The 23,752-nt window shown below is 39.3% G+C and overlaps 1 protein-coding gene and 1 pseudogene across 1 annotated transcript; one reads left to right on the plus strand and one right to left on the minus strand.

Moving 5' to 3' along the window:
* Positions 1–5,209: 5,209 nt before the first annotated feature.
* LOC145099666 (uncharacterized) lies at positions 5,210–5,818 on the minus strand. Its single transcript, XM_079037199.1, has one exon. The coding sequence runs from the start codon at positions 5,816–5,818 to the stop codon at positions 5,210–5,212; it is 609 nt and encodes a 202-aa protein (XP_078893325.1).
* A 14,976-nt stretch (positions 5,819–20,794) lies between these two features.
* LOC145097559 (F-box protein SKIP2 pseudogene) lies at positions 20,795–22,674 on the plus strand (annotated as a pseudogene).
* The last annotated feature ends 1,078 nt before the right edge of the window (positions 22,675–23,752 follow it).

Here is a 23,752-nt window from a genome sequence, read left to right on the forward strand (position 1 = left end):
AGTATGAAAGTGTGGGTCTTTCAATCATGGTATTGGAGCGGTGGTTTAAGTGAACTAAATTCCACGGATTGGTATTTAGACTTAAACCGTCAGAAGTTCAATATATGAACGGATTTAATAGGAGTATATGGATACAAACCGTAGGAAAGACTTAAGTAAAGTATTAGGTGATAATAAATCCTAATATTCTAAAATACTATATTACTCCAAATTTTCAGAAGAATGGTTGAAAAGGAATGTAGCCATACCCCTGAGGTGGGTGGAGGTCCTCAACCTGGTGAAGTAAATACTCCAGTATCTCCTCGTGAGGAGCGACTATTGGGTAAACTTATTGGTATTATTCGACAGACTTACGAAGAACACAAAAAGAATGGTGATAAAGGAAAAGAGAAAGCCACTGGAAAATATTCAAAAGGGGAGGTGAAGCCTCCCTCGTTCAAAGATTTCAAGAGTAGTGTTGCTACGGAGTTTTCAGGTATTCTTAATCCCATTGTTGTTCTTACCTGGATCCAGAACACAAAGAAAGTGTTTCGTATTTCTCATGTGGATAATGAAGACAATGCTAATTATGCTTCTGCTATCCTCGTCGGAGAAGCCTTGGTCTGGTGGGAAGCCACATATGAAGCTCTCAACGACTATGACCAGGAGAATTTATCCTGGGAGATGTTCAAAACTCGTTTGCTAGAGAAGTATTGTCCTCTAGACATGAGGAGGAGATTGGAGAAAAAGTTTCTTGAGCTTAAGCAAGAAGGAATGACCGTGAATGAGTATGAAACTCAATTCAATCAAAGAGCATGGTTTGCCACAAAGTATATCCCAACTGAAGACGATAAAATTCAGTTATTCTTGGATGGACTGCGGTATGAGATCTGCGATTTCGTAGCTAATAGGGATGTTCTGTCCTTTGACAAAGCTGTTGAGTATGCTCGAAAGCGTGAGCATGACTTAGAGATACGTGGTGCCACTTTTTCTGTTCCAAAGCATCCACGATCGATCAAATTGTTCTTGTTTCCTCTATTCCACCAGCTCGATCTGTTCAATCTGATTCTAATACAAGAGAGCAATCTCAGAGCGTCGTTCGTGGTCGTGATAGATCACAATCTTTTTCTATTTAATCGCCATCATGTCGCATTTGTGGAAGGAATCATCCGGGCCAATGCAAAATAGACAAGGAATCCGTTGTCTGTTATGGATGTGGAGAAACGGGTCACATAAGACCAGCTTGCCCAAGGAATGATGTTACTTGTTATGCATGCGGTATTACTGGCCACAAGAAGCGTTTTTGCCCCACTCTTACAAGTCAAATGGCGGGGAGTCAAGCTTCCGTTCAACAGCCAAAGAATACTCTAAAGGAGGAGGTGCCAAAAGCTAAGGGCCGTGCATTCCAGATTACCATAGAGGAGGCACACGAGGACCCGAATGTTGTGACGGGTACATTTCATGTCAACTCTAGACCTACTCACATCTTATTTTATTATGGTGCCTCAAATTCTTTTATGTCTCATGAATATGCACATTCTTTTCAAATTGCTTGCTATGCACTCATGCAACCATTTTACATAGATACCATAGGAAGTGTATCATTACTTGTTGGTAAAGTCCATAGAGATTTTGTCTTGGAAATTGAAGGTTATAGTTTTCTTGTTAACCTTATTCCCGTCTTCTTTCCCAACTTTGATAATATTATCGGCATGGAATGGTTGTTAAAGAACACACTCAGGCGTGAAAAGTTTCTTTGTGAAAACTTATAAATGGTGACTTGGGAACTACGAGACAATACTTAGGACAAGTATGAGTAGGTGTGAATAGTAGTAGAGGCCTATACTACTGGAAGCATAGGACTCACACTTGGATCAGGGAAAGTCACAAGGTTACCAAGAAACTAGTAATTGATTCCGTTTTTGTTCAAGTATGTCATTACCTTCGTTTCGGTGATGACTAAGAAGATGATTTTCGTTCAGACCATAATAGTCGTAAAGAATCGAGTCCGACTAAAATAGATCTGCGAAGTGAGGTGATTGGTTCAGAGAACCATGTCTCGTGTAGTGACGGAATTTTTGTCAAAGAATTGAAGAATGAGATGGTCGGACGGAGAGAACAATTCAAACGGTAGAAGATATGCTTTGTGCATATGTCTGGGAGTTGGTGCACGTCAAGTGGAAGCACCATCGTGGCCCAAATTATAATTAGGAAAATAAGAATGAGATAAGAGCGAAATATTCCCAGTGATTTTTATCGTTATGATTTCGGGGACGAAATCCTCAAAAAGAGGAGGTATTTGTAACATCCACATTTAGTTATCGTGTTATGTATTTTTAAAAAGTGAATAATATTATGAAATATTATATGAAATTCAAGTATTGAGCTCTAACAGATGGATTTTACTAGAAATGAAGTAAAACTATGTTTAGAATCAATCGGAAAATATTGGAAGTCTTATGAGATTCCAATCAAAAGACAAATATCGAAATTTAACAAGAATATAAATTATGAAATAAGTAAAATTATATTATTAAAAGTTGTAAAGGATCTCGTTAGAAACATTTAGGCGAAAACCTCATCGAAATCCGAGTTATAGCGAATAAGTTATGACCAATCGAAGATCCGTGACAAAACCGGCACGACGCCGAATGACATAAAAAGTGAGCTTTCAATAAGCTACTTTTTAGCCTTTATGATCTAAATGAAAGTCATAGTATTTTTTAAACCGATAACTTTCATAAAAAGAACGTCAAAATCTGACTTCTTCAAGGTCACCATTCAAGAATGCGTTTTTTATGTCGAGTTGATGTAGGGCCCAATCTTTAATTGTAGCAAGGGATAACAGTACATGAACAGTATTAAGCTTAGCAACAGAAGCAAACATCTCTTGATAGTCAATCCCGTAGGATTGAGTGAAGCCTTTACCAACAAGGCGAGCTTTAAATCTCTCAATGCTCCCATCAGCCTTGTGTTTAACAGAGAAAACACACTTGCAACCAACTGTTTTCTTTCTAGGTGGTAAATTGGTAAGTGTCCATGTATTGTTTTTCACCAGAGCATTAATCTCATTTTGTATAGCTTCTTTTCATTGAGAATCAGCCAATGCCTCCTGAATTGTGTGAGGAATCTGTATGCTATCAACAGCAGAGACGAAGGCTTGATAGTATGGTGACAATGTTTTATAGGACACAAAGTTGCCAATTGGATGTTCTGTACATGCACGAACCCCTTTTTGCAAAGCAATAGGTATATCTAAATCATCGTTGTGATCAACATTATCATGTTTAGAATTACCTGATTGACCTGGTTCAGATTCGTGGTAATCCTCAAGATGTGTTGTGTGCTCTATGTCTTTGCCTAGTTGCTTCCTTCATGTATACACAAGAATTTCTTTTTCTTTTCCAGTTGGTTCTTGGCAAGGAGATGGAGCCATGAATGGAGGATGGGAAGAGTTTTCCATGGCTGGAGTTGAAATAAAAGGAATCTCATCGTGAACACCGAAGGTTTGAGTATGGGAACTCTGATCGGCATCTGGAGATAAAGTATCGACACTAGGAATAGAGTCCCAAAGATGAGATTTGTTTATATTCTCCCCCTGAAGCTCAGATTTGTAGTAAGAATGATTTTCAAAGAAGGTAACATCCATAGAGTTGTATATTTTTCGTGTTGCGGGAGAATAACATTTGTAACCCTTTTGATGCGATGAATACCCAATAAAGATACACTTAAAAGATTTGGGATCTAACTTGCTACAACTCTGAGAGTGATTGTGTACAAATGCAATGCAGCCAAAGACTTTAGGATCAAGAAGACTGATGAATTTTGTATGAGGAAATAACTTCAAGACAGATTGACATGGAGTTTGCAAGTTAAGATCCCGTGAGGGCATTCGGTTTATAAGGTAGGTGGCTGTGAGAACAGCTTCACCCCAAAAGTGTTTAGGAACTTGAGTAGAAAACATGAGAGATCGAGCAACTTCAAGGAGATGCCGATTTTGTCTTTCACCTATTCTATTTTGCTGAGGGTTGTCTATACAGGAGCTTAAGTGTAGGATGCCGTGTTGAGTGAGATAAGGGCTAAGAATAGAGTTGAAGAATTCTTTGTCGTTATCCGTCTTAAGGATTTCAATCTTGGTGTGAAATTGAGTTTGAATCATAGAATGAAATTTTTTAAAAATTTCACCCACTTCTTATTTGGAATTCATGAGATACACCCAGGTTAACCTAGTGTGATTGTCGATAAAAGAGACAAACCATTTTTGTCCGGTTATAGTCTTAACTCGTGAGGGACCCCACACGTCGCTGTGAATTAATAAAAATGGTTTGGAAGGTGTGTAGGGTATACTATGATAAGTGTTTCGAGTATGTTTTGCGAGTTGGAAAATTTCACAGCAAAGAGAGTCGGGACTTTTATTAATAAACAATGAGGGAAACATTTTTGACAAATACCAAAAATTCGGATGACCGAGACGATAGTGCCACAACATGATATCACTATCTTTATTTGAACGAGACTGGTTATTTAAAGAGCACAAGCTAAATTGTTGAGATGTCCCGACAGAAAGAGCGTCATCTTGTAAGACATAGAGCCCATAACACGTCTTAGCACTGCCAATCATCTTCCCCGAACCCAGGTCCTGAAACACACAAATATCTGGGTAAACCTTAGCCACACAATTGAGTTCACGTGTAATTTTACGAATAGATAGTAAATTATATTCCAATTTGGGTACATAAAGAACAGATTTGAGAGTTGGATTTGGGTTTATTTTGACTGAACCCACACCCGCAACTTTGGAGGATGTTCCATCTGCAATTTTTACTGTGTGATGTTTTGAACTTGCATGAAACTCAGAAACAATGCTCGGATTTCCTATCATATGATCTGATGCTCTAGAATCAAGAATCCAAGGGTTAATATGCTTTTTAATGACCATAAGGGCTAATGAATGGTTACCTTTAGTGGTCAACAACCCTATACCGAGAGTGGTGTTTGGTTGAATGGACTGACTTAGAATTTTCTGAAGTGCCTCTAATTGTTCTTTGGTGAAAGGAGATGAGTTTGATGTGTCCCCTTTTCCTTCAACAACACTTAAAGGAGTAACAGCCACATTTCCATGAGTTTCTTTGTCTTTCCATGATTTTGGTTTCCAATCAGCAGGGTTTCCATGAAGTTTCCAACATGTTTCTCGATAATGTCTAGATTTACGACAATGTTCACACCATGGTCATCCCTTATGTTGTCCCCGGGCAGCAAGAGCAGATGAATCTTGAGTTGATGGATTAGGGGAAGCACCAAGCATGACCTTTTTCCTACTCTCTTCCTGTCGAACCTCTGAGAATGCTTCCTTAACATGAGGAAGAGGCTTGATACTCATGATCCTACTCCAGATTGCATCAAGTTCTTTATTGAGTCCATAAAGAAACTTGAAAGTTCTCTTTTTTTCAACGATATTCCGGTATATAGTAGTGTCATCAGTACACTTCCAGGAATAGGTTTCAAATAGATCTAGTTGTTGCCAATACCGAGTAAGAGTGTTAAAGTATTGTGTGACAGAGGTGTCGTCTTGGCGGAGGTCATAGAGGGCGGCTTCAATTTCGAAAAGTTCTGATGTATTTTTAGAACTAGAGTAGGATTCTTTGACAGCATCCCAAAGTTCTTTTGCAGTCGGATATAGAAGAAAGTTTTCTCCTATATCATTATTCATAGAATTAATCATCCATGACTTAGTCATGTGATTATCAGCCTTCCATGTTTTGTACTTTGGATCATCTGATTTTGGAGTCTCAATCTCTCTAGTAAGATATTCCTCCTTTCCTTTTCCACCAATATACATCATCACAGATTGTGACCATTGAAGAAAGTTATGGCCATTAAACTTGTGACTGGTAACAAGAGATACGGCTTCATTACCGTGAGAGGATGAACCAGAGATTTTGAGGTTACTGAGGGTAGAAGGATGTGAAGAAGCATCTGATGTGAGACTATTTTTTCATGAGCCATGAGTTCTGTTGAAGAAAGAGATTGATAGAATAAAGATTGTTGGAAGAGATGAAGGTGAAAAAGAGGCTTCTAATGCTCTGATACCATGAAGCTTTTGGAATGAATTGATCTATTATTCAACAGAAGAAAAATGCCTATTTATAGGCTGATTACAGAGGATATCCTAGCTGTACAATCAATGTTAATTCCTGTAAATCAGGGATTCGACCTATAATTCAGGGATTTACAATAACTAAGATTATTCAGTAATTAATACACATAAATCTACAAGTTGTAGCTTTCAAATGATAAAGGTTTACATGCAACATAATATTAAAACTAATAGGTTAAGCATAATATGTTAAAAGTTAAAAATATAACTTTGTAAGTAGAAGTATATATATTCTTTTAATATTGAAATTTAGTTTATATATGATTACACTTTAGGTTTGATATTTATTTAACCTTATTAACCATCTTATAATCATTATTAGAAAGAAATTAAAAAGTCATGAGAGTTTCAAATGAATGTGGTGAAAGGAAAAATGCTTCCTTTATAAGTATAGTGGACGAATTTCTGTGCGTTGTGCAGTGTGCAATTATCTTGTTTAAAATCTTGATTTTTATAATGATTGTTTAGTTGTTAGACGTTACTATGACCAAGTTAATAAAATTCATCAAGGTCCGGATTAAAACACAAGAGCTTCAATCTAAAAGAAAAACCTCTACTAAGTGGGCTAGTGTCACATTGACGTTTAATTAAATATACATTTATGTTTAGGTTTTATATCTAAAAATGTACATAATTTTTAACTATTAGAAAAATAGTCTTATGATATTTTGATTTATGGTTGTGATTTAAAACCATTTTTATTTTAACCAATAAGTTATATGTATATATTTGGTTGAAAAATGAAGAGTTGGTTTGAACTTAGACTAATAATTGATTTTAATGTATTAAATAAATCAAATTAAGGAGCTTAAAGTGAATGATTTAATTAAGTTAAAAAAAACGAGTATGTTTGGTTAATTACTTGAAAGATCAAGAGATTGTGTAACTTTCAAATAAATATTTTGCATTAATATGACATTTATTATAAAAAACTACAAATTTCCTTAAAAACATCAATCCATCATCCCATTAAAAACTACAAATTTCCTTATAAAGCGATAAACTCATCAGCGCATTAAAGTGAATTTCTACATCTCAATATGAACTTCAACACAAAAACTTGCATATTGTTCAAAATGTGAGGTAATCTTCAAATTAAATATTCATTAAATCTCAGAGTGTTTATAAATAAGTTCAACAAATTATGCATATCACATTTCAAGCAGGGTTAGAATCATAAAATTTGAAGTTAAATCCTCACCCTTGATTGCTCCATTCACCAATTCAATTTTACCCTTAATAATATAAACTTATAAGAAATGGATGGTGTAGAGTCTTGCCTTTTAAAAAATAATTGCTCATACCTGTATGCTCAATAAAATATTGCATGTGTCAATTTTTAAAATAGATGTTACAAAGTTCTCAAACCTAAGAGCTACTTTTATTCACGATTACAAACACAATATGTGAACAAACCAACAAAAAACAATTGTTTTGATTAAAAACACAAAATGCATACCTTGCTTATTATAGATTATTGAACTTCAATATTATATTGACAACATAAGACTTTCATTTACATCAAAACAGATAACAAATGATCACTAATTAGACAAAAGAAGTATTTTGTTTTGGTTTAAGATATTTGTTTCTATAGAAGTAAGTATTTATAGGCTAACTACATTTATGTGAAGGGAATTTCAAAAGTCAAATTAAATCCTATAAGTTGAATAGTCTTGGAAGTTTCAAATGAATGAGATTCATTACATTGAAGGTGAAAGGGTGTGGGAGTTTCAAATGCATGAGGTGTTGGCAAATTTTTATGGGGGTTTCAAATGCATGAGATTCAAGGAAAAATAGCTTCGTCATAAAAGTCCAATTATTATTTTATTGCAATTAATGTGTTTGACTCCTTACTCTGATAATGTTGATTTAAGAAAATCATTGCATTGATCATTTTCAAGAATATGAAACATGTGAATGGATAACAACAATAGAATTAAAAACCAAGAGATACAACTTGTAGAACAAACCTACAACAATTAACAATGATAAAGGGTAAAGTTTTTGGCATCATCTATAAAAACATCAATGCATCATCTCATTAAAAACTACAAATTTCCTCATAAAGCAATAAACTCATTAACTGATTAAAGTAAATTTCTATATCTCAATATGAACTTCAACACAAAAACTTGCATATTGTTCAAAATATGAGGTAATCTGCAACTTAAATATTCATTAAATCTCAAAGTGTTAATAAATAAGTTCAACAAATCTTGCATATCACATTTCAAGCAGAGTTAGAATCATAAAATTTGAAGTTAAATCCTCACCCTTGATTGCTCCATTCACCAATTCAATTTTACCCCTAATGATATAAACTTATAAGAAATGAATAGTGTAGATTCTTGCCTTTCAAAAAATAATTGCTCTTACCTATATGCTCAATAAAATATTACATGTGTCAATTTTTAAAATAAATGTTAGAAAGTTCTCAAACCTAAGAGCTACTTTTATTCACGATTAAAAACAAAATATGTGAACAAACCAACATAAAAAACCAATTGTTTTGATTAAAAACACAAAATGCATACCTTGTTTATTATAGATTATTGAACTTCAATATTATATTGACAACATAAGACTTTCATTTACACCAAAACAGAGAACAAATTATCAGTAATTAGACAAAAGAAGTATTTTGTTTTGGTTTAGGATATTTGTTTCTATAGACGTAAGTATTTATAGGCTAACTATATTTGTCTGAAGGGAATTTCAAAAGTCTAATTAAATTCTATAAGTTGAAAAGTCTTGGAAGTTTCAAATGAATGAGATTCATTACATTGAAAGTGAAAGGGTATGGGAGTTTCAAATGCATGAGGTATTGGCAAATTTTTATGGGGGTTTCAAATGCACGAGATTCACGAAAAAAATGCTAACTTTATAAGTATGTATGACGTATGATGTATGATGTATGATGTAGGATGATATGATGATATGATGATATGATATGATTATATGATTATATAGATATACATAGATATCATTATGTGTTTTATATAAATCTTATATTGCGTTTTAAATTATTAAATAAAATATTATAGGTGAAAAATATTACATATAAACTAAAATTATAACTACGAAAAAAATAAACTAAAAGTATATAAGTAACTAAAGACTAATATGTACTATAAACTTGAACACTAAATATAATATTGATGAAGAGTAAGACATTATATTTGATTTTACATTACTATCACTATTATTATTATTATTATTATTATTATTATTATTATTATATATATATATATATATATATATATATATATAATGTTCAGTTTATTGTAAAGTTAAAATATTATAATATAGATTTTAGTGTAAGAAAATGATTTAGGGATAATGACTTAAAAGGGTAATGTATTTTTCGATTTGTACACATTTGGTCACTGAGTTTTTTTTCGTCCACATTTACCCTTCAACTTGTTAAACTGTACACATTCAATCCTTATGACCGGCTACTCCAGGTTAGCCGGTAAAAATGACTTAATAGGGTAATATGTTTCTCATTTTGTACACATTTAGTCCTTAATATTTTTGTACACATTTGGTCCTTAATTTATTTTTTTTTGCAAAATAAGTCATTTTTGTTTTTGTACTCATTAAGTACTTATGAATGGTTTCTTTAGGTTTTTCTCACAAAATCTTACGTGGGAAATTCATTAATGAAGTGTTTGCACCTTTTGATGCTTATGTCCATTGCGATCTCGACTACTTGGTTGCTTAGGTCATGTGTTCTGAATGTTATAACTTCTTCATACGATATCAGATTTTAACGATCTTTATACTTATGCGAACAATCTTTATATCCATGCATTCGTATTTTAGTCTAATACAACTTTTATTTAGATTATGTAACACCGAAATTTTCAAACAATTTTTCACATTTTAAAAACATATTTTCATTCATAAACATTATAAAATCTCATCGTTTCACATATCAATCCAAATAACACATCCCAAGATCATAATGTATAAAAACTCCTCGTGTGTGTACTGATCATGCCGGCGCCTTCCCACGATCCTCACTGGTACCTGAAACACATAACATCAGACACTATAAGCATAAATGCTTAGTGAGTTCCCTAAAATACCACATGCAACACATATTAGCCACTCGAGGCTATAACTCTGTATAACCCTCTGGTCAAAGTGTCTCAGTGGGACCCTCCTATCCCATAACTCTGTGGACCCTCTGGTCCTAACTCTGTGGACCATTCAGTCCTAACTCTGAATCACATATAGCACAGAATCACATAGATAACACATAGCATACAATATACTCTGTCACATAACCCTAATTACCACTCTAGGTAAAGTATAGTGAGAAGACCACATCCGGTAACTCGGTAAACCTCGAACTCTGAAATACCGCACTAGTCTCCGCCTAATCACATAAATAATTACTCTAATTATTAAAACTTCTAAAGGCTAGGCTAACCCCTCTCAATAAGTTCTCCAAGAAGGGTAAAAGACCATTCTACCCCTCTAATGGCTCATAAGTCCAAACACTGACTAAACCCTAAAAGTCAACAAAAGTCAACAGTCAAACTTTGACCCGACTCGTCGAGTGCACTCGGGCGACTCGGCGAGTCCAAGCGGGTCCTCTGAGTCCTTCTAGCCTCTCTTGGCTCGTTGAGTCATCCTTCCACTCGACAGGTTCCACCTGTCACGAATCGCGGGGCAACCCCGACTCGACTTGTCAAGTCCACTTATGAACTCGGCAAGTTGCCTCCATGATCATACTCAAATAACCTTCTGAGGTCAAATCTGTTTCTCTAATCCATAGATCTGACCTTCCCAAGCATAATAATCACGTAAAGGTCGAATATTGGTACACATGCAACAACCCCAAAGCTTCCTTTGGTGAAATAACTACTAAAAGGGCAACCTAAGCTCATTCCCTCCATGAAACCACATAAAGCAGGTTGGCTAAGGCTCTCTGGACCTTGTCCAGATCCAGAGTCTATCACTCAATGGGACAACATAAGCATCAAATCAAGCCAATAAAGGGTATAGAAAACCCTAAAATTCAAGGATCCCATACTAAACAGAAAAAGGGATCGATTTTCTACCTCAAAGTTGTAGATCCAAGCTGGAAACCCACTAAAATGCAATCCTGTTGACCTCCTTTCGCTGGAACACTTTCTCCTTTGCAAAATCACACCAAAAATGATCAAAAAGGCTCAAACTCTCTCACAACTTGCTCACAATCGCTAGGGTATCTCTCTCTGGACTGGTAGCCGCAAATGAAGGCCATAAAGGCCTTTAAATAGGGCACAGACCCCGAGAATTAGGGTTTCAAATCCACAGCGCGGACTCGTCGAGTCCACCCTTTCTGACTCGTCGAGTCCGTTCATTAATCCAGTCAGCAATCGCGGTCCTACTCAACGAGTCTACGGCTCAACTCGTCGAGTCCCTCTGTTTTCTCAAAAATAAAATGATAAAATATAATACCTGGAAATCCGGATGTTACAATTCTCCCCAACTAGAATCAGACTTCGCCCTCGAAGTCTTACTCATCAAACAACTTCAGATGCTGCTCACGCATCTCTAACTCCGGCTCCGAAGTCAGCTCAGACCCTCTACGATGTTGCCACTGGACCTGAACTAGGGGCACCTCCTTGTTCCTCAGAACCTTGATCTTTCGATCCACAATCGCAACTGGCCTCTCAACATAATTCAGACCGGCATCCACCTGAATATCCTCCAACGGTACCACCGCCATCTCGTCGGCTATACACTTCCTCAACTGAGACATGTAGAAGGTATCATGGATCTGACTCAACTCCGTAGGTAGCTCCAGACGATATGCTACCCTGCCTACCCTCGCAGTCACCTTGAACGGACCGATGTACCGGGGCCCCAACTTGCCCCTTTTCCTGAATCGGATCACTCCTTTCCAAGGAGATACCTTCAGGAGTACAAAATCCCCCACCTGGAACTCAAGCTTGGATCGTTGCCTATCCGCATAACTCTTCTGGCAACTCTGAGCTGTCAATAACCTTTGTCTGACCTGATGTATCTACTCAGTCGTTTGAAGCACTAACTCAGTGTTGCCCATCACTTGCTGCCCGACCTCTCCCCAACATACGGGAATTCGACACCTCCTCCCGTACAACAACTCAAAGGGAGACATGTCGATACTCGAATGGTGGCTGTTGTTATAAGAAAACTCAGCCAACGGCAAATACGTGTCCCAACTTCCTCCGAAGTCCATCACACATGATCATAGCATGTCTTCGAATGTCTGAATCGTCCGCTCACTCTGACCGTCCGTCTGTGGGTGGTATGCGATACTAAAATGCAGCCTTGTACCCAACTCCTCATGGAATTTCTTCCAGAATCTGGAAGTGAAATGCACATCTCGATCTAACACGATCGAGATCGGCACTCCATGCCGCGATACCACCACTCTCACATATAACTCTATCAGCCTCTCAGCAGGAAAGCTCTCACTGATAGCAAGAAAGTGAGCGCTCTTCGTCAGCCGATCAACAATCACCCAAATTGCATCAACTCCCCTCGTAGTCCTCGACAATTTGGTGATTAAATCCATGGAAATATGTTCCCACTTCCACTCGGGAACCTCAAGTGGCTGCAACTTGCCATGCGGATGCTGGTGCGCGGCCTTCACCCTGCGACAGGTCAAGCACCTCTCTACGAACCACGTGACATCTCTCTTCATACATGGCCACCAATACTCCCTCTTCAGGTCCAAATACATCTTAGTGGCCCCGGGATGGATTGAGAACCTCAATCTATGTGCCTCCTCCATCAGAATGGTATGTGCCCCGCCTTCATACGACACCCAAATCCGACCCTGAAATGTCATAAGCCCACGGCTATCGGCAACAAACTCAGATATCTTTCTGATCACCTGCTCTCTTTTGTGGTTCTCCGGTCTCATGGCCTCTACCTGGGCCTCTGGAATGGTGTCCAACACCAGAGTCATCACTGTCAATCTCAAACAAACATCTCGTAACGGGGCACTCTCTGTTCTGCGACTCAGGGCATCGGCTACCACATTAGCCTTGCCCGGGTGGTACAGGATCTCACACTTATAATCCTTTACCACATCCAACCATCTCCTCTGGCACATATTCAGGTTGGGCTGATCCATGAGATACTTCAAGCTCTTATGATCTGTGTATATGGTACACCGGACCCCATACAAATAGTGACGCCAGATCTTGATGGCGAACACCACAGCCCCCAACTCCAGATCGTGAGTGGGATATCTCGTCTCATGAGGCTTCAACTGCCTCGATGCGTATGCTATCACATGACCTCTTTGCATCAGCACCGCACCCAATCCTGATATCGACGCGTCAAAAATACACCACAAAATCCTCCATCCCCACCAGAAGGGCTAATACTAGAGCTTCGCATAAGCTCTGGCGAAGCGTCTCGAATGAGGCCTGCTGCTCTGGGCCCCAATTGAATGCTACGCCCTTCCGGGTTAGCCTGGTGAGAGGAACAACAATCTTGGAGAAATCTCTGATAAATCTCCGATAATAGCCGGCCAACCCCAGAAAACTCCAGATCTCTGAGGGGGATCTCGGCACCTCCTAACTCATCACCGCCTCAATCTTGGCCGGATCGACCAATATCCCATTCTGGTTGACGAGGTGTCCTAAGAACTAGACCTCTCATAACCAGAAATCGCACTTGGAGAATTTGGCGTAAAGCCTATCCGATCTCAGAACTCCGAGGATCTCCCTCAAATGTTCCTCATGATGCTCTATGGATCTCGAATACACCAATATGTCGTCGATGAACACGATCACTGAACGATCCAACATCAGCCTGCACACCCTGTTCATGAGATCCATGAACGCCGCCGGTGCATTGGTGAGCCCGAAAGGCATCACCACGAACTCGTAATGCCCATAACGAGTCCTGAACACTGTCTTCGGGATATCCTCCTCACGCACCCTCATATGATGATATCCAGACCTCATATCAATCTTGGAGAACCAAGACACTCCCTGCAACTGATCGAATAAATCGTCGATCCTCGGTAAGGGGTAACGGTTCTTGACCGTCAGCTTGTTCAACTCCCTTAATCAATGCACATCCGGTGTGAACCATCCTTTTTCTTGACAAAAAGGATCGGCGCTCCCCACGGCGAGCTACTCGGCCGTATAAACCCCTTTCCCAGCAGCTCCTGAAGTTGCGAGGATAACTCCTGCATCTCTAGAGGCGCAAGGCGATAGGGCGCCTTGGCGATAGGCGCTGCCCCAGAACCAAATCGATACGGAACTCCACCTGCCTCTCGGGAGGCACACCCGACAACTCCTCGAGGAAAACATCCGGGAACTCACGCACTATCGGGACCTCATCGACCAACCTCGGTCTCTCTGCATCTACTCTCGTATCCACCGCATATGCCACAAACCCACTACAGCCCTGCTGTAGGTTCTGCCTCGCTCTAGCGGCCGAACAAAATGTTGACCCGGAACTGGTACCCTCGCCATAAACCGTAAGAACTCCCCCACTAGGGTCTCATATGGTCACCAGCTGCCGCTCGCAGTCGATAACCACACCAAACCTGCTCAACCAGTCCATGCCCACAATGACGCAGACATCTCCCATCGCAATTAGGACCAAATCAATTGGAAACTCAACGCCGAAGATCTCGAGTACACATCCTCGGATCACATCAGTGGCATACACCACTCTCTCGTCAGCTATGGAAACTCGCAAAGGTCGACTCAACGCCTCTCGACCGATACTAATATGATGACTAAAGGCTAACGACACAAAAGACCGACTCGCACCCGAGTCAAATAACACCAAAGCAGGTACATAACTCACAAGAAATGTACCTACGCATATCATAATATAAGCATAACACCACAAATTCAAAATAAATAAATGAAAGAACACATACCAGCCACAACATCTGGCGTTGTGCGGATCTCCTCCGCTGTCAACTGGAAGGCTCTCCCGCGAGCCTTTGGCGCCTCGGCCTTCACTGGCCGACTCTCGGTAGCTTGAACAGCAGCAGGTGTAGATCCCTGCGATGCTCCCTGGGATGACCCCCGCAACTGCGGACACTCGGCCTTCCAGTGTCTGGTCTGGTTGCAGTGAAAACAGACTGCAAACCCCTTGGGGAAATCCTTGGCCATGTTCCCCTCCTTGTTGTACTTGTAGCAAGACCCTGCTCTACAAACCCCCTCATGACCCTTGTCGCACTTGTCAAAAGTGCGGCCCTTTTGGTTCCTTGATCTCGAATCGGCGGGCTTGGCCCGTTTGACTGCCGGCTGGGACTGAGCCGGCCGCCGATCCCTCCTCTGAGACTCCGCCTCCTCTCTAGCCTGAGTCTCCAGCTCTATCTCCCTCTTCCGAGCATTTTCCTGGAGCTCGGAAAATGTCCGGTACGACGAGTTCGCCACAAACTCTTGTATGTCCTTCCTCAGAATACTCAGATACCGACTCATACGTGCCTGCTCGGTAGACACGTGCTCAGGGCAGAACATCGCCCTCTCATGGAACATCCTGGTGATCACAGTAACAGACTCAGTACCCTGCTTGAGGGTCAGAAACTCCTGGGGCAATCGCTCCCTCTCCACTGGGGGAACGTACTCATCATGAAACATGGCGGTGAACCTCTCCCAGGTCACCGCAACAAGATCAGCAGGCGAATAGTGCGTTGTAACAAACTTCCACTAGTCCTTCGCTCCCAAGCGAAGCTGGTTCAGCGCGAACTGAACCCTCAGATGCTCCGGACATGAACACATATAGAAGCATCCCTCAATATCAGAAACCCATCTCATCGCAACAATCGGATCCTGCGTCCCATCAAACTCTGGTGGCTTCGTGTTGCCGAACTCTCGGAACAGCAACGCATCACCACCCTGAGGTCTAGCAGCAGCAACAGTTGCGGTAACTGTAACGGCTGCAATCTCTGTAACCGTTGTGTATCTCTCATCAAAAGTCTCAATCAGCGTGGTCTTAATAGACCCGAACATCTCTGGAATCCCTGCGCGGATGGCAACAGCCACCTCCTAATGAATCAACCTACGGATCTCCTCTTCACTAACACCACTACTCTCAGGTGTGTGGCGTGTCCCAACCATGATGTCTCTCTGAAATACAACACAAAATATCAGAGACTCGCTCGAGCGTACACACACTCGATATCCCATTCCTACTCGATCCCTGGTACCCTAAGGAGTCTTACTTGGGCTGCGCAATGATCCAGTGTCTTCAGTAGTACTGGCCCAATACTACCGTCCACACCGCATCAGTATTCACCCCAAGTCCTCCTCCTTGGATTCCAAATCCCAAGTACTCTACTCTCACCATGCATAGTCTACTCTCTAGCAGATCTCTCATAGCTCCTCGTTGCTATCTACTCACTCTCACGAATCTCCTAGCAGCAAAACCCCTAGGCTAAGGCATCACAAATCAGGCCACTCTAGTCCTAATAAGAATACCTAGCCTACTCTAGCATGCATAACATATTATTTCATATCTCATAACACATAATATAAGGGTATTTTGGGAAAATCACCGTTTGGGCGCTGGCTGATCGTACACACTGCTCTGTTCTGCTCTTTTCAAAACTTTTACTCTTTGAGAAAATTTTTGTAATTTTTATTTGAAAATCTCTCAAATCCTCAATTTGAGTTCAGATACGCCCGAAGGTGCACCCGAATCCCTCAAACCAAGGCTATGATACCAAATTGTAACACCGAAATTTTCAAACAATTTTTCACATTTTAAAAACATATTTACACTCATAAACATTATAAAATTTCATCATTTCACATATCAATCCAAATAACACATCCCAAGATCATAATGTATAAAAACTCATCGTGTGTGTACTGATCATGCTAACGCCTTCTCGCGATCCTTACTGGTACTTGAAACACATAACACCAGAAACTGTAAGCATAAATGCTTAGTGAGTTCCCCAAAATACCACATGCAACAAATATTATCCACTCGAGGCTATAACTCTGTATGACCCTCTGGTCAAAGTGTCTCAGTGGGACCCTCCTGTCCCATAACTATGTGGACCCTCTGGTCCTAACTCTGTGGACCATTCAATCCTAACTCTTAATCACATATAGCAAAGAATCACATAGATAACACATAGCATACAATATACTCTGTCACATAACTCTAATTACCACTCTAGGTAAAGTATAGTGAGAAGACTCACCTCGGGTAACTCGGTAAACCTCAAACTCTGAAATACCGCACTAGTCTCCGCCTAATCACATAAATAATTACTCTAATTATTACAACTTCTAAAGGCTAGGCTAACCCCTCTCTATAAGTTCTCTAAGAAGGGTAAAAGACCATTCTACCCCTCTGATGGCTCATAAGTCCAAACACTGACTAAACCCTAAAAGTCAACAAAAGTCAACGGTCAACCTTTGACCCGACTCGTCGAGTGTACTCGGGTGACTCGGCGAGTCCAAGCGGGTCCTCTGAGTCCTTCTAGCCTCTCTTGGCTCGTCGAGTCATCCTTCCACTCGACGGGTTCCTCATGTCACGAATCGCGGGGCAACCCCGAATCGACTTGTCGAGTCCACTTATGAACTCGACGAGTTACCTCCATGATCATACTCAAATGACCTTCTGAGGTCAGATCTATTTCTCTAATCCATAGATCTGACCTTCTCAAGCATAATAATCACGTAAAGGTCGAATCTTGGTACACATACAACAACCCCAAAGCTTCCTTTGGTGAAATAACTACTAAAAGGGCAACCTAAGTTCATTCCCTCCATGAAACCACATAAAGCAGGTTGGCTAAGCCTCTCTAGACCTCAAAAGATCCGGATCCAGAGTCTGTCACTCAATGGGACAACATAAGCATCAAATCAAGCCAATAAAGGGTATAGAAAACCCTAAAATTCAAGGATCTCACACTAAACAGAAAAAATGATCAATTTTCTACCTCAAAGTTGTAGATCCAAGCTGGAAACCCACTGAAATGCAATCCTCTTGACCTCCCTTTGCTGGAACACTTTCTCCTTTGCAAAATCACACCAAAAATGATCAAAAAGGCTCAAACTCTCTCATAACTCGCTCACAATCGCTAGGGTATCTCTCTCTGGACTGGTAGCCGCAAATGGAGGCCATAAAGGCCTTTAAATAGGGCACAGACCCCGAGAATTAGGGTTTCAAATCCACAGCGCGGACTCGTCGAGTCCACCCTTTCCGACTCGTCGAGTCCGTTCATTAATCCAATCAGCAGTTGCGGTCCTACTCGACGAGTCTACGACTCAATTCGTCGAGTCCCACTCTTTTCTCAAAAATAAAATGATAAAATATAATACCTGGAAATCCGGATGTTACAGATTACTCCTAGTAAAAAATAATATATTTTTTACTTACGATTTTTATATCCATATGCACAGGCGGATTTAGCCTGGTCCCGGTGTTGCACCGGCAACACCTGTTTTTTCTGTCCGTAGTGGAAAATTTTTTGATTTTTTTTTTCGTTTATACCTATTTTTCATATATCAGCAACACCTATTTCATCTCAGCAACACCTACTAGCTATTCCAACGTCTGCCCCTACCCTTACGTTTTTCATGAATGCATGTATGAATGTTTTTTTATAAAATCGTAAGTAAAAATATATTAGATATTAACGAGAGTGATCTTAATGAAAAAATGAACACGTGAATATAAAGATCGTCAAAATCTGATATCGTATGAAGAAGTTACAACGTTCAGAATACAATACCTAAGCCAAACCACAAGACCTACGCAACCAAGCAGTCGAGATTATGTTGGACATAAACATCAACAACCCCAAATACCTCATGAATGATTTTCCCACGTAAGATGTCGTAAGAAAAACTTAAAGAAATCATTCATAAGTACTGAATAAGTACAAAAAATGACTTATTCTGAAACAAAAAAAATGGTAAGGACTAAATATGTACAAAAATATTAAGGACTAAATGTGTACAAAATGAGAAATATATTACCCTATTAAGTCATTTTTCCCGGCTAACTTAAAGTAACCGGTCACAATGACTAAATGTGTACAAGTTGAAGGGGTAAATGTGGACGAAAAAAAACTCAACCAAATGTGTACAAATCAAAAAATATATTACCCTTTTAAGTCATTATCTCAATAATTTAATATAAGTTTTAATGTTCGAATGAAGATGCTATTAATTGACAAATTATTTATATTATTCGGGCATATTGTTGCTGCATGTAATTTAGGCCTTGTTTGATTTCATTCTGACCAGGTCCGGTCAGAGGTTTTATCTGACTTGGTCCTAGTCTTGCTATTTGATACCAATATTAGAGCTCTTACTCGGTCAGTAAATGGCTAATGAACGGCTGACTGGACCTGTAAAAAATAAAGCCTGACCGAGACTGAAATCATCTTCTCCCTCGTATGCCCTTCTCTTTCGCTTGCCAAGGCTTCCTTCCTTCAGCCTCCCACCTCGTTCCTTCAGGTCTCCTACCTGGCTCCTCCTCCAGAGTGGTAAGAATTTTCCTGTTTTGACCTAATAAACAGGTTTGCAATTCCCGTCTCTCTATAAAATTGATTCTTTGAAATCGATTTTTTTATATGCTTGAAATCGATTCTTCAGTTCTTTGAAATTGATTGTTCAATGTGTTGAAATAGATTTCGAATACATACATTGCTTCCTTCTACTTGCTTTTGAGACGATTCCCAATAAGCTTAAAGCCCAAGTAATTAATCGATCGGTCCTCTTATTTCCCTGAACAGTAATTCTTGAAATCTTCATGAAATTATATATGGACGAGTGTTCTGGTTTGCTTGTTTTAAGTGTATTTGGCTTTATTTATGTTTACATTTGATCCAAGTTTATTTGGTATTGTTGCACAGTACAAAACAAATTGCAAGAACAAATAGAGGTATAGTGTTTCTATTTGCTTACAACCTTTACCATGGGTTCAAATTCAGTTTTCTATGAATTCTTTTATTTTTTACATTTAGAGAATTGGAAGTGATAGTAGTAATTTTGGTGTTGTCGCAAAAGCTTGAAACAATTTAGAAGATACACATATATAGATGCCAACAAACATGGAAAATGACTTGCAGGTCGAGGGATGTAAAAACCCAAAAGAAATTGAAAAATGGGTAGAATGAAGCTGCAAATATGGTTGTCACTTGCTAGTTTGGTGTGAGGCAAAAACAGTCATCAGTCCATAGTATGTAAAATAGACAAATGAAGAGAAGTTGATGAGAAATGACCAAAGAAATTTGGATGTTGTCTATTGAAATTACATCATGACACAAAACAACCAAATTTTGGAAAATAGAAGAGAAGGGTAAAATTGTCATTTTCAGCATTCAGTATAATTAGTCAGAGCCATAATCAAACAACAGGGTTTCAATCAGAGGTAGTTCCAGTCAGAACTTCAGATCCAGTCAGACTCTGACTCAATTAGATCTTACTCGGTCAGAAACTATCAAACAGTCCCTTATTTAGCCGCTACCAAAAGCACCTGGTTTTTACCTTTATATTTACACAGTTTGTTTTGGATGTAATGTGATATCCAAAGTTTCTAAACTAAAATTTAAAAATTTACTTAGCCGGTTACCAAAAGCCCATTAAGCTGTTTGACGGGTCTTCTCCTAACCCGTTTTCCACGAACCCCCTTTTTCAAAATCCATATGTATTAAACTTCCTAAATCGAAGAAGCAAAAACAATAATTAACCATATTACTTCCATCTGGATGGGCCAATCTTCTTCCTCCCACTCGTTGTCGCCGGCGGGGTCAACCCACAACCACCAGCGGTCCATCACTAGGTCATTCACTTCTTCCTCTGCCCGATCGGAGATTCTTGGTTTTAGGTACTCCAAAGAGGAGGCGTCTTTTGATTTCCCGGATGCAACCACTTCTTTTATCGACTATACATCTGAAATTCCCGATGATTGTTTAGCCGTAGTTTTCAAGTTTCTTGGTGCCGGCGACCGGAAGCGTTGCTCCCTTGTATCGAGAAGATGGCTGCTCGTCGAAGGCCAGAGTCGCAACCGCCTTGCTATAGACGCTAATTCGGGACTCATTCCTTTTATTCCGTCAATTTTTTCTAGGTTTGATTCTGTTACCAAACTCTCGCTCCGATGTGATCGTAGATCTGTTAGTATTGACGACAACGGATTGATTATGATATCTCTCCGGTGCCTTAACCTAACGCGGCTGAAGCTGCGTGGATGCCGTGAAATTACCGATGTAGGTATGGCGGCGTTAGCTGAGAACTGTAAGGGATTGAAGAAATTCTCTTGTGGATCTTGTATGTTTGGTGCTAAAGGAATGAATGCGCTCCTCGATAAATGTTCATCTCTTGAAGAACTCTCGGTGAAGCGTTTACGCGGCATCAACGACGGTGTAACGGCGGAGCCGATTGGTCCTGGTGCCGCTGCTAAGTCGCTCAAAACCGTATGTCTCAAGGAGCTTTACAACGGCCAGTTTTTTGGCCCGTTGATTAGCGGTGCTAAGAATCTCAAAACCTTGAAACTGCTCCGATGCTTAGGCGACTGGGATAGCTTGATGGAAATGATCGCTGTTCCAGAAAATTCTCTTGTTGAAGTTCATCTCGAGAGGCTTCAGGTGAGCGATATCGGTCTCTCGGCGTTATCAAACTGTTCAAAACTCGAAATCCTCCATATCGTCAAGACTCCAGATTGTACTAATGTCGGAGTTATTTCAATAGCTTCACACTGCAAGTACTTAAGAAAACTTCACATCGATGGCTGGAAGACAAACAGAATAGGAAACGAAGCTCTAATCGCCATTGCAAAAAACAGTGCAAACCTTCAAGAACTTGTTCTAATCGGAGTTAATCCCAGCTCAATAAGCCTGGAAGCCATTGCTACAAACTGTCAGAAGCTTGAAAGACTAGCCTTATGTGGAAGTGAAACAATAGCAGACACCGAGATTTCTTGTATTGCATCAAAATGCGTTGCTTTAAAAAAGCTATGCATCAAAGGGTGTCCTGTATCCGATGAAGGGATTGAAGCATTCGCATGGGGTTGCCCAAATTTGGTCAAAATCAAGGTGAAGAAATGCAGAAACGTAACATATGAAGTTGGTGATTGGCTAAGAGCTAGACGTGGATCATTAGTAGTCAATTTAGACGTTTGTGCAGTTGAAGCTGAAGCTATGGATGCAAGTGCTAGTGATAATGGTGTTCAAGAAGACATGGAAATAACCCACGTGGCAGTTGCTCAACCTCATCCTCTAGCTACTAGCAATAGTGTTCGAGGTTCCATTTTCAAGACAAGATTCGGGCTCTTTGGTGCAAGAGGTATTGTAACTTCTACTTTTAGAAGGTTCTCAAATGGTAATACCAATACCAGTTCTAATGGTTGCTCATAAACTGTATCTCACTTTCTAAACAACATTTGAATTGATCAACATTCAACACCTGTTTCTATTTCTTTCTTCTTCTTCTTCTTCTCAATTTCTGATTTTTTATTAAAAAACACTGTTAACTTGTAGCAGAAAAAGGGCAAATGTAGCCACAATTTGTAATGGGTTCTGATGTTAATATATGTTACATTTTCTTGTACTGATGTTGTTTTCAGAATGTTAATGAAAAGATTTTTGACCCAAAGTAGTTGACTTGTTCAATTTCTTGTGATTTTTATTTTACAATTTGGTATTGGTTTGCTATCTGTTTTTTGGCACTTTTCTTCATCCATATCAATTCTTCAAGTCGATTTTGGTCTCTTGTGTAACCTTGTTCTAATTTCGTTAATTTCTTCACTTACAACGCCACAACCTCTCATACACTTTGGTTGATATCCATTCGGTTGATTTTTGACCAAAACAATATTAAAAACGGTTTGTTTTTTCGAAGAGTGTATTTTTTCATTTCTTTTTATACAACATTATATAAATTCAGTTGTCACGAAATTTAGAAAAAAGTATATATACAATCCAAACACCTAACAAACTTCATAAATTTGTCTGAAAACCTTTACCGCAGAAAAAGTGCTCCATGATTGCAAGATGAAATTCATACAAAATTATTGTATATATTTTCTTTTGATTTCAACATTGGTATAAGTAGTGGGATAACCACACAACATACTACGTAATAATACTAATCAGGTATACTTAAATCTATTGGATAACCTTTCTTGTTAATACTCATTTTCTTCTTCATTCTATTGGTTGTTTAAAACCTTAATCCATCTGCCTTCTTTCTTCCTTTGTTCCTTTTTATCTATTGCAGAATTAGGAAAGATGCGATAAGGGATACATACACACGCCCTTTAGATAGATTTTTGTCTTTCCTTTATATATGCTCACTGTAACACCGTAAATTTCCAAAGAATTTTTTCATTTAAAAATCACATCAATTTCATTAACACAACCAAAAAAATCCCCAAATATCGATTTATCAAAAACACATGTTCATTAATTGTTTAAAACACAATCCAGGATCCTCCAAAACATATCTTCAACTCGTATGTGTACAATCAAGCCGGTGCCTTCCCGTGATCCTGAGAAGTATCTGAAACACATGACACCCAACACGGTAAACACGAAGTTTAGTGAGTTTCCCAAAATACCGCACATATCTCATTAGCCTCTTATTGCTATACTCAAATAAGACCCTCCGGTCAATGTGTCTTAGTGGG

This window comes from Lactuca serriola, chromosome 4, assembly GCF_051521515.1.
Source record: "Lactuca serriola cultivar US96UC23 chromosome 4, Lser_US96UC23_V15, whole genome shotgun sequence".
NCBI lineage: Eukaryota > Viridiplantae > Streptophyta > Magnoliopsida > Asterales > Asteraceae > Lactuca > Lactuca serriola.